This window comes from Vipera ursinii, assembly GCF_947247035.1.
Source record: "Vipera ursinii genome assembly, chromosome: 6".
Classification (NCBI taxonomy): Eukaryota; Metazoa; Chordata; class Lepidosauria; order Squamata; family Viperidae; genus Vipera; species Vipera ursinii.
The window spans coordinates 7,510,768-7,527,220 of NC_139515.1; the positions used below are offsets into that span (position 1 = coordinate 7,510,768).

The 16,453-nt window shown below is 38.8% G+C and overlaps 1 protein-coding gene across 3 annotated transcripts in view; it reads right to left on the reverse strand.

Annotated features, from left to right (window-relative positions):
• Positions 1 to 16,453, reverse strand: part of BMAL2 (basic helix-loop-helix ARNT like 2) — a 31,116-nt gene that overhangs the window by 5,138 nt on the left and 9,525 nt on the right. For 2 of the 3 annotated variants that reach the window (XM_083366289.1, XM_083366291.1), the window contains exons 3-14: positions 16,190 to 16,228; positions 14,727 to 14,765; positions 12,162 to 12,319; positions 11,007 to 11,086; positions 8,317 to 8,409; positions 6,814 to 6,931; positions 5,918 to 6,061; positions 4,702 to 4,936; positions 4,183 to 4,289; positions 2,959 to 3,109; positions 1,864 to 1,922; positions 1,449 to 1,557 (exon numbers count right to left, since the gene is read on the reverse strand). In XM_083366289.1, the coding sequence (XP_083222415.1) occupies positions 1,449 to 1,557; positions 1,864 to 1,922; positions 2,959 to 3,109; positions 4,183 to 4,289; positions 4,702 to 4,936; positions 5,918 to 6,061; positions 6,814 to 6,931; positions 8,317 to 8,409; positions 11,007 to 11,086; positions 12,162 to 12,319; positions 14,727 to 14,765; positions 16,190 to 16,228 (1,332 nt within the window). The remainder of the gene's footprint in view (positions 1 to 1,448; positions 1,558 to 1,863; positions 1,923 to 2,958; positions 3,110 to 4,182; positions 4,290 to 4,701; positions 4,937 to 5,917; positions 6,062 to 6,813; positions 6,932 to 8,316; positions 8,410 to 11,006; positions 11,087 to 12,161; positions 12,320 to 14,726; positions 14,766 to 16,189; positions 16,229 to 16,453) is intronic. The other variant, XM_083366290.1, reaches the window with a different exon arrangement.

The window sequence follows — 16,453 nt, forward strand, 5'->3', positions numbered from 1 at the left end:
GTGTGTATATATATATATGTATATGTGTGTGTTTATATATGTACCTCCACCTATATGATTGATTGATCTGTCTGTCCGTCCATCCCTCCATCCATCCCTCTATCATCTATCTATCTATCTATCTATCTATCTATCTATCTATCTATCTATGTCTTATCTATCTATCTATCTATCTATCTATTATCTATCTATCTATCTATCTATCTATCTATCTATCTATCTATCTATCTATCTATCTATCATCTATCTATCTATCAGAATCCAATACAATGAAGGTTAGACTTCTAGTTAGAATTTGAGGTTAATGCAAAACAGCAACATAAACGATTGACCTTCTCTATGGATCTTAGGCACAAAAGTGGAGGAGATAAGCTACCAAGTGACTCGGTCAAAAGTTGCCTAGGTTTTTTAAAGCCCTCGGCCATATTTTGAACTTGGCAATTGCTTTAATTCTGGACTCTTTGACTGCCAGATTCTTCACCAGCTGCATTCTCCAGACCAAACCTTGAACTGACCCTCTAAATAAGAAGTCAGTTCTGAATTAATTTCAAGTTCAGGGCTACTCTAGAGTAAACCAGATCAAGCTCTTAATTTGATAATCAGAGCAAACCACCAGTGAAATGGCTTGATTTCAGAAGTAGTCAGTGCTCCATCACTGGAGGTTTTTAAGAAGAGACTGGACAGCCATTTGCCTGAAATGGTATAGGGTTTACTGCCTGAGCAGGGGGCTGGACTAGATGACCTCCAAGGTCCCTTCCAACTTTACTATTATGATTCTGTTCTTCTTTCAGCGGAGAAGGGAACTTTTTTTTCCCTTTTGCAACACTGGGGCAATCTGTATCGGTTCATTGTTCTGATCACTGCTCTTCCTTTTATGAGCATGAGAAACCTCTCACCAAAATAAAAAAGGGAGGTTAAGCAAGAAAAAAGGGGAAATAAGGAAGAAGTATTGAAATCTCTTTTTATATTTATGATAAGGTAAAGGTAAAGGTTCCCCCGCACATGCGTGCTAGTCGTTTCTGACTCTAGGGGCCGGTGCTCATCTCTGTTTCAAAGCCGAAGAGCCAGCGCTTGTCCGAGGACGTCTCCGTGGTCATGTGGCCAGCATGACTAGATGCCAAAGGCGCACAGAACGCTGTTACCTTCCCACCGGAGTGGTCCCCATTTTTTTCTATTTGCATTTTTACGTGCTTTCGAACTGCTAGGTTGGCAGAAGCTGGGACGAGTAACAGGCACTCACTCTGTTACGCGGCACTCGGGATTCGACCCGCCAAACTGCCGACCATTTGATCGACAAGCTCAGCGTCCTAACCCACTGAGCCACCGCGTCCCTATTTATGATACGTAGTGTTTTTTAAAAAGTTTAGGTGGCATCCATTTTCTTTTCCAAAAAGAGCCATCAATCGGTAGGAAAGGTAGAGCCAGAACTGAAGAATGATTAACTGTACCTCTGCAGATCTAACACTTCATTTGCAATTTTGGTTCCTATGCTACCAGCTCCGAGGATGGTCCCTGTAGACATTCCTGGTACATCAAGAAATTGCGGCTTTGGGTTATCTGTATTTTAAGAGAAAATTTTTATCTTTTCTAAAATGAAATGTGTTAAAAGAAGAAGAGGGTAGATTTGTTTTGATCTTACTGTACTTCATAGGTTTGTTTTGCATGGCCCTTTATGATAGGCAACCATCCATTGGAATCTTTATGAGTAATATGACATTTCCTTTCAATAAAACTGTGTTCTGATAGAATATCCTTGGCACTGTTTCAAATTACAATTATGGTTCCTCTTTCCATATATTTCTTTTCCTTTACTAAATCCAACTCGGGGGGGGGGACCACCATTCCCCCTACAGATGGACTTGCCTTCTGGAGACAAGGAACTGCAGGCTAGTAGAGTTTCTTCACCCGATTCGTTGTGACCTCTAAAAATATAAAACCAAAAATACCCAAATCAGTTTCTCTACATAGCTACAAGTCCTATGCTGCACGCACAATTAGCTGCTTCGTGTTAGAGACAAACAAACAGAAGAGAAACAGGAGTTTCACAAATTATTCTGCAGAAGTTAAAAAAATAAGACCATTTTGTCCCAGCTGATGAATTAGTCTTAGATTGAAATGGGGGTTAAATTTTTGGATCTAGCTAGGCTTATAATCTGTTTCAATTGCCACTACTTACTAGATAATCAAATGCCGGATATTCAATTTTATATCCCTTATAAAAGCACATAATGTGATCCTAGCCCCATTTTCTGCATAAACTTTTCACCTGGGTGCTAACTCAGCATCTTTGAAAGTCCTCATTCCAGGGCTAACTTCTAACATCTGTGTAAACTTCTGAATACGTAGTCTCCTCTAAGAACAACAACTATATTCTTTAATATGTCAGAGGAAAATAATTGCTAATCTTTATATCCCTTGTGAAACCATCCAAGAATGGTTGAAGCAGCCAGCTCCAAATATTTTATTTATTTGTATGTATTCCATCTAATTATTATATTTTTTTTACAAATAATAACTTATTTTCCTCCTCCTATTTTCTCCACAACGACAATCCTATGAGGTAAGTTGGGCTGAGAGAGAGTGACTGGCCCAAAGGCACCTGGCTGGCTTTTATGGCTAAGGCAGGATTAGAACTCACTGTCTCCTGGTGATTGGCCTAAAGTCACCCAATGGCCTCCATAGCTAAGGCGGGACTAGAACTCACTGTCTCCTGATGATTGGCCTAAAGTCACCCAATGGCCTTCATAGCTAAGGCGGGACTAGAACTCACTGTCTCCTGGTGATTGGCCTAAAGTCATCCAATGGCTTTCACAGCTAAGGCGGATCTAGAACTGAAAGTCTCCTAGTAATTGGCCCAAAGTCACCCAGCTGACTTCCATGCTTAATACTATATAATTAAAATATAAAATAGAGCTATGTAAAAATATGCTGTTTTATATAGAGTACCAAGAAACTTACAAAACAACGGTATTGATTGACACAATGTATTCCAGTTCTTTGGTCCATGGATTGATGAAGCTAAACCATTGACTTTTTAACGTGACAAAAGAGCCGTTTTTTGCTTTGAATTTGTAGAAATTGGTAAATATTTTTTCTTTGCTCTGTAACACTGTGGAAAAATAAATTTTACAGAAAAAAGTTATTCAATAAAACCAAAGTTAATTACTGTGGTTAACTAAATGAGGCTTACCGACATGGCAATTTCACGACTTTTAAGAGCTTTATTAATATAAGAGTTGGGAAGAAATTGACCATCAAATCCAAAATTCAGCTCCAGGTTTTTGCCAGCCAGCGGAAAGGGAGATTAACAGAGTTAAATTGTTTTGCTACGATAACTTTCTAGCGCTTAAAAATGGGTCATGATATCTGAGCAATCTGATAGTTTGATGGATTTGTGTTAAGATTCGGATCACAGCTCTATGTTCCATTCAACACACCCACAAATTTTCCTTACAAACCTATCCATTGTGGAGACCTTGTCAACCTGTCCATCTGGATATGCGCAATTGTCTTCCCTTTGCATATTTTGGAACATAATGAATAAGGCGGAGAGGAATTAAATCTAAAAGGTAGCCCTCAGTTTAAGACCACAATATCCTCTTGCTGAGAAAAGACAGCTGTTAAAATGAGTTTTGCCCCATTTTACGACGTTTCTTGCCACAGCTGTTAAGTGAATCACTGCGGTTGTTAAATTAGTATCACGGTTGTTAAGCGAATCTGGCTTCTCCACTGACTTTGCTTGTCAGAAGGTTGCAAAAGGGGATCACATGACCTGGGACAACGCAACCGTCATACGTACGTGCCAGTTGCCAAGCCTCTGAATTTTAATCATGTGACTATCGGGATGGCACGATGGTTATAAGTGTAAAAATCATAATTCACTTTTTTTCAATGCCACTGCAACTTCGGACGGTCACTAAATGAATGAGTCGAGAACTACCTGTATTTCCTTTTGATAAGCTAAACAACTGTAGAGTTTCTTTGCCTTTGTTAAGAACTATTATATGGAAGACAATTCTACCCAGAACTAAGAAATCTGATGAAATCTTTTTACAAATCCAGTGTACAAAGTGATACATGCTATTTATTAAACCAGTGCATACTAAAAGTTCAGAAGCTTCATAGCAAAATATTTATTCAAGAGTTCTACACTAGAGTTAAGGAATAGCAGCTATAGTGTACCTGTTTTGTGTTTTTCAGTTAGATGATTGTGGTCATCCTGGTGGAAATATTCATAACAAGATGTTCCTAACAGTTCTTGGGGTAAATATCCTAAAATTGCTGTTGCTCTGTATTGGGAAATGTAAACATAGTATAATCTACAAACTTCTAAAATTAACTTTCCACAGCTCAGTAGGTTTTTTTTTTTTTTGTAGTATATACAAAATAAAAAACACGTAGCAAAGAAAGATGAACTGATCTGGTGAAAGACATACACACAAACACACACAAATTTGAAATTTTTATAACGTCTAATCTTTACAATCTTATAAGAATAACTTTAGTTAACTAGCACATTTTGGTTTTCATTAATTTTTTACAAAATTTAAAACACACTGGATACAGCATTGAACTGCTAAAGAAATCTTTTATATTGCCAATACTTTACTAGAGCTATTATAGAAAATAGAATTCATATTCTAAATATTGAAAACCTTAGCCAAGTGCATTCTAACAAGGCAGTAAGGCAAAAATGCTTACCGTTGATCTACAAACACAAATTTTCCATCCATGGCAAAGCGGGTTACAAATTCTGTTGCCTTGACTTTAATCTCAATGTTTTTTTGTGGAATGGTGTAAGGGTGTAATCGGCCAATTGCCACAAGACAATTAAAACTGCCACTCTCTTTTTCCGTATCTTCTTCAATTCCCACCTCATTTGTGGGCCAGCTTTTTAGATAACCAGTGCAGTGAATGGTACGGTACTTTTTATGATCTAATGGAATCAAAGCAGAATATATTTTTTTAATTTCAATTTTTTCCCCCTGAGGGTAGCAGGAGCAGGAAATTGATGCCGAAGGCCACAATCTTTATCAGTAAGATTTGTTTTTAAGCATTATTCAATTTATATGATCTATGGAAGTGTCTTTCTAATTTTACAAAAAACCGGGGTGCACACGTACATAAGCATACATCAGCCTTCTATCCTTCCAAGGTTGGTAAAATGAGGATCCAGATTGTTGGAGGCAAAATGCTAACTCTATAAACTGCTTAGAGAGAGCTGTAAAGCACTATGAAGTGGTTTATAAGTCTAAGTTCTATTCTATTCTATTCTATTCTATTCTATTCTATTCTATTCTATTCTATTCTATTCTATTCTATTCTATTCTATTCTATTCTTACTCTACTCTACTCTATTCTTACTCTACTCTATTCTGTTCAATGCCATGATGGTGCAGTGGTTAGTATGCAGTATTGCAGTCAACCTCTGCCCACAGCCTGGAGTTCAATCTTCACCAGCTCAAGGTTGACTCAGCCTTCTATCCTTCCAAGCTTGGTAAAATGAGGATCCAGTTTGTTGGGGGGAATAGGCCCACATTGTAAACTGCTTAGAGAGGGCTGTAAAGCACTGTGAAGTGGTATACAGTATAAGTCTAAATTCTATTTTTGCTTCTACTTCTATTGCCGTGGTGGCACAGTGGTTAAAATGCAGTATTGCAGGCTAACTCTGCCCACTGCCAGGAGTTCGATCCTCAGCAGCTCAAGGTCGACTCAGCCTTCCATCCTGCTGAGGTGGGTAAAATGAGGACCGAGATTGTTGGAGGGGGGGGGGCAATAGGGTGACTCTGTAAACCACTTAGAGGGAGCTGTAAATCAGGGGTCCCCAACCTACAGTGCCACCTTCAAGCACATCATAATTCATCAGGATTGCCAGTTAACAGGTCTGAAAGAGAACCATTTTTTATTTCAACGATACCTTTCTTTTTTGAGTTCGACAGGGACTCCTTCTCTTCCTTGACTGTGTTTTTTGTGTACTTGATGCGGCAAAAAAATGAACGCCGAGCACCAGAATGCAGACAAGATGATCCCGCTTGGAAATCCATGCGAACCTGCAAACCAGCTTTTCAAGTTCCGTCAGAGCAGAATATGCAAACATACGTTTGTAACAGAGCTATGAATATTTTGCCACATTAATTCACCAAATCAAACTGTTTATTGACAGTCCCAGACCAACAAAACATAAGGACTTTTTTTTAAAAAAAAGAATGAAATAGAAAGAAACCAGACCGTAAACAGTAACAAGAGGGGGCTATTACCCAGCTTCTGCAAATTATTGCTAGAAATTTGGTACCTTTTACAGTAGTTGTCTAAGTTAAATGCAGGCCAGCTGGCAAGCATCCAAAATGTGGTCACGTGACTGGGAGGGGGACAACTGTCAGAACTTAGGAACTGGATCATAAGTAGCTTTTGGGTGGATTCGCCATAATTCAAGGACCACCTGTATATCAGGACATTTCTACTAAGCTGATACACTGGAGCAAAAGAATGTAAGAAATGGGCACGCAATTTAGAACAGGGGCCTCCAAACATGGCAACTTTTAAGACTTGCGGACTTCAACTCCCAGACTTCTCCAGCCACACCGACTGAGGAATTCTGGGAGTTGAAGTCTAGAAGACTTAAATTTGCCAAGTTTGGAGACCCCTGATTTAGAATATGCACAGTATTCATTTCCGTACTTTAAAACATGCACACGTTTCCTTTTTTCCATTTCTACCCAGAAGCAATCATATATGCGAAATATGGGTGATATACACTGGGGGGGGGGGGGAAACTGTCATGTCTTATTAATTATTTTTTAACTGCATACTTACTTTTGGTATCTATCAGTTTTTCTCTGGGTGAAGCATCTGAAGAGGACAGCTGTTCTTTTACTTTGGCAACATCCTTCGGGTGAAGATAATCAAAAAGACTTTGACCAATCAGATGTGTCTGATGGAAGACACCATGATCAGATTAGGAGCCTGCTTTGACCATCTTATTCAAGCAACCAAATAAAAACACGAGAGTCTAATGTTTGAGCGATGAAATAACTTCATCACTGTTATCATCTTTTCAATTCAGTGGAAACATTTGTTCTTCTAGGCCCTATTTTAATAGTAGTAGTAGTAGTAGTTTTATTATGGTCACAGAACAGAATAGAATGAAGAATAGAACAGAATAGAACAGAACAGAACAGAATGTAGAATAATAGAATAGAATAGAATAGAATAGAATAGAATAGAATAGAATAGAATAGAATAGAATAGAATAGAATAGAATAGAATAGAAATTAGGAATAGAATAGAATAAAGATTAGGAATAGAATAGAATAGAATAGAATAGAATAGAATAGAATAGAATAGAATAGAATAGAATAGAATAGAATAGAATAGAAATTAGGAATAGAATAGAAATTAGGAATAGAATAGAAATTAGGAATAGAATAGAATAAAGATTAGGAATAGAATAGAATAGAATAGAATAGAATAGAATAGAATAGAATAGAATAGAATAGAATAGAATAGAATAGAATAGAATAGAATAGAATAGAAATTAGGAATAGAATAGAAATTAGGAATAGAATAGAATAAAGATTAGGAATAGAATAGAATAGAATAGAATAGAATAGAATAGAATAGAATAGAATAGAATAGAATAGAATAGAATAGAATAGAATAGAATAGAATAGAGTAGAGTAGAGTAGAGTAGAGTAGAGTAGAGTAGAGTAGAATAGAATAGAATAGAATAGAATAGAATAGAATAGAATAGAAATTAGGAATAGAATAGAATAAAGATTAGGAATAGAATAGAACAGAACAGAACAGAACAGAATAGAATAGGATGCAGAGAGTAGGGTAGGGTAGGGTAGAATAGGATAGGACAGGACAGGAAGATAATATAATATTGAACAACTGGTGGTGACTGTCAATGGAGTCAAAGTCTGCTTAATTAAGTATAACAAAATCTAGCTACATTCAAAGAGACTACATCAGACTGATCTGATAACAGCAGTTGTACATAAAAAAAGATCAGTATTTCCCGGGTATTTTATCAGGAGAGGGTTGATGAGATGGGTTCGTGAGTCCTTATAGCAGTACAGTACAGTATTGTTTCAATTAAGCAGGAACATTTTTTCTAAGCCCTATTTTAAAAATCCTATTCCAATCAGTTGCACATCGGATACTTCCACGCTGTAACAATGAGTACTGAGGGCCCCTTACGCAAGTCACACCTTTCTGTTCCTGATCCTTTTGCCCACATCACGCAACCTAGGTGACATTTTACAGCAAATCCAAGGCTATTGATGGAAGGATTTGAAATACTAGGCTACCTACAGGATCATAATTCAGTGTCTTGGAAACAGATTCGGAAACAAACAGGATTTTTCCTCTGTCACATCCAACCACAAATAGGAAACCATCGGCAACCTATAAATTAAGGAGACAAATATAAGACTGTAATGGATACAGGCAGGCAGCTCTGAAGTAAGAAGTCAGGTGAGGATAGAGGAAAACAACATTAAAGCATTGACAATATTTTCATGAGTATTTAGGTGGTCAGGAAAAATCAAGAGAAATCAGCACCATGAATATCGTTTTGCCCCGAAGACAGACCCAGAAATAGTTGTGGTATTCCCTTCACCTCCTTTTAGCAAGAAGGGTTTTGCTCCACCCAGTCACAATCACAGGAATTTGTAGTAGGCTATACATTTGCAAAGGGACGCGGTGGCTCAGTGGGTTAGGACGCTGAGCTTGTCGATCAAATGGTCGCCAGTTTGGCGGGTCGAATCCCGAGTGCCGCGTAACAGAGTGAGCGCCTGTTACTCGTCCCAGCTTCTGCCAACCTAGCAGTTCGAAAGCACGTAAAAATGCAAGTAGAAAAATAGGGACCACTACGATGGGAAGGTAACAGCGTTCCGTGCGCCTTTGGCGTCTAGTCATGCCGGCCACATGACCACGGAGACATCCTCGGACAAGCGCTGGCTCTTCGGCTTTGAAACGGAGATGAGCGCCGGCCCTTAGAGTCGGAAACGACTAGCATGCATGTGCGGGGGAACCTTTACCTTTATACATTTGCACTGTAAGCTATACATTTCCAAAATTGTGGAGGTTTTTGGTGGTCTGTGAGTTTGCCCCTTTGCTTGAAGACGTTTTATTACCCAGCTAGGTAGCGTCATCAGCGCAAGCAGCAACATAGCCATTCAAATTCTCTTTTAGTAGATTCCCAACGTTTCCTTCCCTGATATGCTGGTAGTCAAGAATTAACCTTTCATTCTTTTAATCCCAACTACTTTAACGGGACCAGAGGTGGCATGATAGCCGTGTTCCAATGTTTGTGGGGCTCCTACAAAGACAAGGGGGTCAAGCTATTTTTCCTCAAGCACCTCAAGGCGGGACAAGAAGCAACGGATGAAAACTAAGCAAGGAGAGAAGCAACCTAGAACTAAGGAGAAAGTTCCTGACGGTGAGAAATATCAAACAGTGGAGCGGTTTGCTTTCAGACGAGGCGGGTGTTCCATCACTGAAGGCTTTTAAGAAGAGACTGGACTTGTCTGGAATAGCACGGGGGTCGCCTGCTTGAGCAAGGGATTGGACTAGAAGACCTCGAGATCCTTTCCAATTTTATTATTCTGCAGGCTAATTTAACACATCCTAAATTTCATGCAATGCTCTTTATCAGCTATAAATCAGCCATTTTCGTTTTGTGTCACCTTGCAGTCTTAGAAAGGGGATTGTAGCTCCTCAACTTTACAGCAGGGGTCTTCAAACTTGGCCCTTTGATGACTTGTGGACTTCAACTCCCAGAATTCCTCAGCCAGGCACGCTGGTTGAAGAATTCTGGGAGTTGAAGTCCACAAGTCATGAAGGGGCCATAGTTCCCCCACGCTGGCTGAGGAATTCTGGGAGTTGAAGTCCACAAGTCATGAAGGGGCCATAGTTCCCCCACGCTGGCTGAGGAATTCTGGGAGTTGGAAGTCCACAAGTCATAAAAGGGCCAAATTTGAAGACCCTTGCTTTACAGACTCTGGGCTAAATCAGAGTTTTAGAATTAGCCCTAGGTTGTTTATAGAATTTATTTTATCATCCTCACTTTCAGTGCTATATTTTAAGCCTCACGATCGCTACGTGTTGTGCTGGGGTGTGCTCTGCGGTTACTGAAATAAATCCTTTGGGATTCTGATTCAAGCCAATCATCTTAATTACTTACTTACTAAATAAGGATCAAGTTCTGAAAGACCAGCCAACCTCAGTCAACATTTTCACGTCTACCTTTGTTATTGGGGATTTGAATCACCTGGATTTAATAGCAAGCCTCTTTTTTATCAGTACTTGACATGGGTTTCCAATGTACCCTAGTTGAAATTTGTATCACGAAGATAATCAGTCTGATCACGTACGTACTTTAAATACCACATACGTCATCTGCCTCGTTTCCTTAATTTAATATTAAGATCATTTATTTACTCCTTAAATGGTGTTAAAATTTCAACTAAAACTAATCTGTGACTTAGTCTAGCTCATTTATTTATTCCTTAAATAGTATTAAAATTTTAACCAAAACTAATCTGTGATTTAGTGTAGCAAGCAGCTTACTAAATTCCATTCGACTTACAACATCATCTGAAAACTTCTAAAGTCCCAGTTTGATGCAACATCTATTTTAAGTCTTGTATTAGAATAGATGGGTACAAATTAAGAAATTTCAAATGTGAAAACATCCAGACTGGAGTTTAAAAAGGGGTTGTCCCAAGTTCAAAAAAATGAAGTATTGCAATATTATTCTGTCTGCAGCTGAAGTATTCTTTTAATGAAATACTTTTCATATTCAGAGTATTTCCAGATATACAATGGAGCAATCTCTAAAGCCTGTGGAGCATGTTTTGAGCTCAAAAAGGGAAATTTGCACATCTCTGTTTATAAATACTCTTAAAACTAGGATGCTGACTATGCAGACGTAAACACTATTCTATAGTACAGTTGCTGTTTACAGAAAGAGCAGGCCCCTGTGTCCAACTTTAATATACCTTAAGAATGAGCTGTTGAAGTTCATCGTCTTGTAAAAATGAAGGCTTATACCTAACTTCTGAGTAAGAACCGGTGGAACCTGCAAAATACTCATGAGAGAACATGGGAGGGAGGGAAGAAAGGAAAGAAGGAAGAAAGGAAGGAGAAAGAAGAGAGCAGGGAGGCAGGGAGGGAGGGAGGAAGGAAGGAAGGAAGGAAGGAAGGAAGGAAGGAAGGAAGGAAGGAAAGAAGGAAGGAGAAAGAAGAGAGCAGAGAGGAAGGGAGGGAGGGAGGGAGGAGAGGAAGGAAGGAAGGAAGGAAGGAAGGAAGGAAGGAAGGAAGGAAGGAAGGAAGGAAGGAAGGAAGGAGAAAGAAGAGAGCAAAGGGAGGGAGGGAGGAAGGACAGGAAGGAAGGAAGGAAGGAAGGGAGAAAGGAAGGAGAGGGAGAAAGGAAGGAGAAGGAAGACAGGAGGGAAGGAAGAAGAAAGAGAGGGAAGGGAGGAAGGGAAAGAAGAAGATGGAGAGGAAGGAAGGAGAAGAAGGAAGGAAAGAAATGGAAAGGGAGGGAGGGAGGGAGGAAGGAAGGAAGGAAGGAAGGAGAAGAAGGAAGGAAGGAAATGGAGAGGGAGGGAGAGAGGAAGGAAGGAAGGAGAGGGAGAGAGGACTCCTTAATTAACTAAAACAAATACACAACACATGTACTTAACACAACTCAGAAATAGCATTCTAAATCCCTTTTCTTGTCATGATTGCAATAAAGTTAAATTAACACAAATCACTTTTATGGAAAACCAATGTGAGATTTTACAGCAATTTATGCACCAAACCAAGAATAAAACAAGACAGGGTAATGTAGCCAAAAGATTTCCCTCCCAACAGTTGGACAAGATGAAAGCTGTCGCCGTTATTTCATTAGTAGTAGCAATGAGCCGATGCCAGGACGATTAAAAACTGAGTAACATTCACTGCAAGATGAGTTAAGTATTGATCAATTCTCCTTGGCACGATATCGGTAAGAGTACGGGAAGAATTATTTTAGCTTTCACCGTCTGAACTGGATTGACTACCCCATCAACTTTAGAACTTTTTATAAATATGGAGGAAAACAATAGTAGCTGCTAAAAGGACAGCTTTTGAAGCACCGTTCAGAATTTTTGATAAGTTTTTATTCTTGCCTTTCAGTGACTTTAAATGTTGCACAGCCATTCTTAATACTGTAAGCTTATCCAGCTTACGAGCCCCTGGACTGCATTGAGGTACCATAGCGGATAATTCTTCTATCAGGTTATTCATTTTGTCTCTTCTCCTTTTCTCTGTCTGGCTGTGAGCCTCCCTGGGGGGGGAGAAGACAAAAATAAGTATTTCCCCATTAGAAGTTTCTTTCTCCCCACACCACGAGAAAATACTGTTGACCGGTTGCTACAAAGAAACCCACGACCTCTTTCATTTTTCAGTCATTCTCAAATGTGAAACTGAAAAAAAAATCCTCCAAAACTCAAGGATCTATATATATAAAAGAAATGTTTCAAGCTATGCCAGAATAACAGAATCAATGAAGAATAAAAATAAGAGGAGGAGGAAGGGATGAGAAGGAGGAGAAAATGATGATGAGGAGGAGGAGGGGAGGAGGAGAAAGGGATGAGAAGGAGAAGGAGGAGGCGGAAGAGGATGAGGAGGGGAGGAGAAAGGGATGAGGAGGAGAAGGATGGAAGGAGGAGGAGAAAGTGATGAGGAGGAGGAGGGGGGGGGAGGAGAAAGGGATGAGAAGAAGGCGGAAGAGGATGAGGAGTGGAGGAGGAGAAAGGGATGAGGAGGATGGAAGGAGGAGGAGAAAGTGATGAGGAGGAGGAGGAAGAGGAGAAAGGGATGAGAAGGAGAAGGAGGAGGCGGAAGAGGATGAGGAGGGGAGGAGGAGAAAGGGATGAGGAGGAGGAGGAGGAGGGGAGGAGGAGAAAGTGATGAGAAGGAGAAGGAGGAGGCGGAAGAGGATGAGGAGGGGAGGAGGAGAAAGGGATGAGGAGGAGGAGGATGGAAGTAGGAGGAGGAGAAAGTGATGAGGAGGCGGAGGAGGAGTGGAGGAGGAGAAAGGGATGAGAAGGAGAAGGAGGAGGCGGAAGAGGATGAGGAGGGGAGGAGGAGAAATGGATGATGAGGATGAGGATGGAAGGAGGAGGAGGAGAAAGTGATGAGAAGGAGGAGGAAGAGGAGAAGGAGGGGAGGAGGAGAAAGGGATGAGAAGGAGAAGGAGGCGGAAGAGGAGGAGGAGGGGAGGAGGAGAAAGGGATGAGGAGAAGGAGGAGGAGGAGGATGGAAGGAGGAGGAGAAAGGGATGAGAAGGAGGAGGAGGAAGAGATGATTGGACAGTCATTTGTCTACAATGGTACAGAATTTCCTGATTGAGCAGGCGGTTGAAGACCTCCAAGGTCCCTTCCAACTCTGTTCCTTCTTTTAAAATCACAATCTCTAATCTATAAACAGCCGAACAGAGTCTCGGATGGCCTGCATCTTACGGAGAATCAGAAAAATATAGAATATTTTCAGTCTGCAACAGCTTACGCAAATCTGGGTCAGCAGTAAAAACTGGAAGTTTAAAATACAATTTACGGTAAAGAAGAAAAAAAAACCCTCAAATTACAAGCAGTCCTCGACTTACGACCACAGCTGAGCTCAAATTTTCTACTGTTAAAGCGAGACGTTTGTTAAGTGAGTTTTGCCCCATTCGATGACTTTTCTCGCCATGGGCTGTGAAGTGAATCACTGCAGTTGATAAAGTTAGCAACACGGTTGTTAAGTGAATCTGGTTTCCTTGTTGACTTTGCTGGCCAGAAGGTCGCCAAAGGGGATCACTTGACCCCAGGACACGCCGACCGTCATAAATGTGACTCAGTTGCCAAGCTTCCGAATTTTGATTGCATGACCCCCATAGGGATGCTACGACGGTTGTAACTGTGCAAAACGGTCATAAATCTTTTTTTCCAGTGCCGTTGTAACTTTGAATGGTCACTAAACAAATTGTTGTTAATTCAAGGACTATACCTGTATTCAACTCAGAATTAAGTGGAATAGAAAGGGGAACCAATAAACAATCACAAAAAGACTTAATTAGATTGCTGGAATTCCATAGTCATTTATTCATGTTTCTTTAAAAAAAAACCTGGACTACAGCTGGTCCGCAAATTACTACCTATTATAATTTATTCCCTAGAAAAGTCAACTGCCTTGCAATTTACACAATATTTACAAAAGACAGAAAACTGAAGCCACGGTTTCTGATTCTAAAAGTCAGTATCTAATGGCGCAGGCTGTGCTTTTTTGCCTGAAAATTGTAAGTGAAATTTCATTTTTCCCTAAGGATTAGCACTGATGGGAATTTCACTCAAGAATGCTCTAGAAAAAAAATTACTGCAGTCATCTATCGATTTTTTTCCAGTGAGAATCAATAAGATAGAGAGGAGTTGAGTTTGGCCCAAACTGAACTGGGTTATTTTTCTGAATGATCAAATCAAGATTCTGAACCAAATCAGGTAAAGACGGACAGATCTTGCCAAATACTTTGAAATCCAATTTTTAATAGGGCTCCACAATAAAAGTAAAGTGGAAATTACATGTGATGGTTCAGCATTTATGCCATTAAACAGATTTTTGCAAGAAGACATATCCTGTTTATACCACAATACCCAAAATTAATTTTAAGTTTTAGTTTTCTTTTGAGAAATAAATCATTGTCCAATTTGCAGTACCTGAAATACTTAATTTTCACGTGCTCCTCATCTTCACTCCTAGGAAAAGAAAGGATTAAAATTAAATACAATGCAACTGGATAAACCTGGAGATAGATTCTACAATGCTATACTGCTTATTACAAAAACGCTGCTCAAGGCAGGAGACTTGAAATAATCTGTCCACTTCAATGAAAACAGGATCATTTTTTTTCCAAAAAAAAATGTTGTTATAAGCATCTATATAAATATGTATATATAAATTTCCCCATTCTTCCGCATTGATGGAAAAAAAGGTTTCTTTATATTTGTATCAATGAAATACAAACAAGGTATTATCGATTATTGTGAATAATCATTTGAATAATCCTTAAAAATGGAAATATGATTAAAAGAATTAGGGTAGCTGAAAAGTATTTTAATTTTAGTTAGAGTTGGAGAATAACCTGAATCTTGAAATGCAGAGAAATTTCAACCATTTACAATATGGAAGTAGTCCTTACAATTGTAATTCAGCCCAGAATTATAGTCGTAAATGTGCCAATTTTATATATTTATTTTCCGCGGTGGTAGTTTTGTCTGCAATGGGTTGGGTTTTTTTTGCCAAAAAACAGAAGTAAATGCTGATTCATATATATATATATATATATATATATATATATATATATATATATATATATATATATATATATATATATATATATATATATATATATATATATATACACACACACATATATATACACACACACACATATGTGTATATATATATATATATATATATATATATATATATATATATATATATATATATATATATATATATATATATATATAATAAATCATGGTTACTAAGTGTCCAGTTGTAAGTTAAGGACTTACCTGTTTCAAAGTTTCCCATTTATAAAATTCAACTATGACTACAGTCGTTTTAGACAATCATTGTCAAATGTAACTGTAAAAAGTCTATATTTTACTTAGATTATCGTTACTTCTTCCAATTCACTAACCCCCATTTTTGTTTGTCTGAACATTGCAAATTGTTTTGAACTTGGCTTGTGTGAGCATACGCCAATTAGTTCTAAGGTTCTAAATAGTTGGACTGTCCAAACTAAAATAGCACTTTGTTGTCTAACTATGAAGGAAGAGGCTGCCTAACCATTTTAACGTGTGTTTTGAAAACTTCTAAGCATTTCCAGTTCATCTGATAGATTTTACTTAAATGTTCTGTATCCAGGGTTAGGCAACCTTGGCTCTTTTATGACTCGTGGACTTCAACTCCCAGAATTCCTGAGCCAGCCGTGCTGAGGGGAAAGGGGGAGGTTTCCAAGCTGAGCCATGCTGGCTCAGGAATTCTGGGAGTTGAAGTCCACGAGTCATAAAAGAGCCAAGGGTGCCTACCCCTAGATAGGCCTAAACATGGCCGAGAAGATAAAATTTCATCTCTCTTTTTTGTTTGTTTTATTTTTGATAAAACATTCTACCTGCTCTGGAGATCATCGGCCTCAGTATCACAGGTATATCTAGGGAAAGAGAATTTAATTTAATCGGAAGACATCCAAAGAATGTAAAATCAGTATAACAAAAAATAAATCATGAGCTGAAGATGAACTGGCAGAGACAGAGAAAAGGAAATATTGTCCTCTATTGTTGACTGGAATTACACTGATAATGTCCCAGTAAACTTAACATCCCTGATTTAAAAATAGAACTGAAAATGCAGAAATCTCCCCAAATGCCTTGAAGAT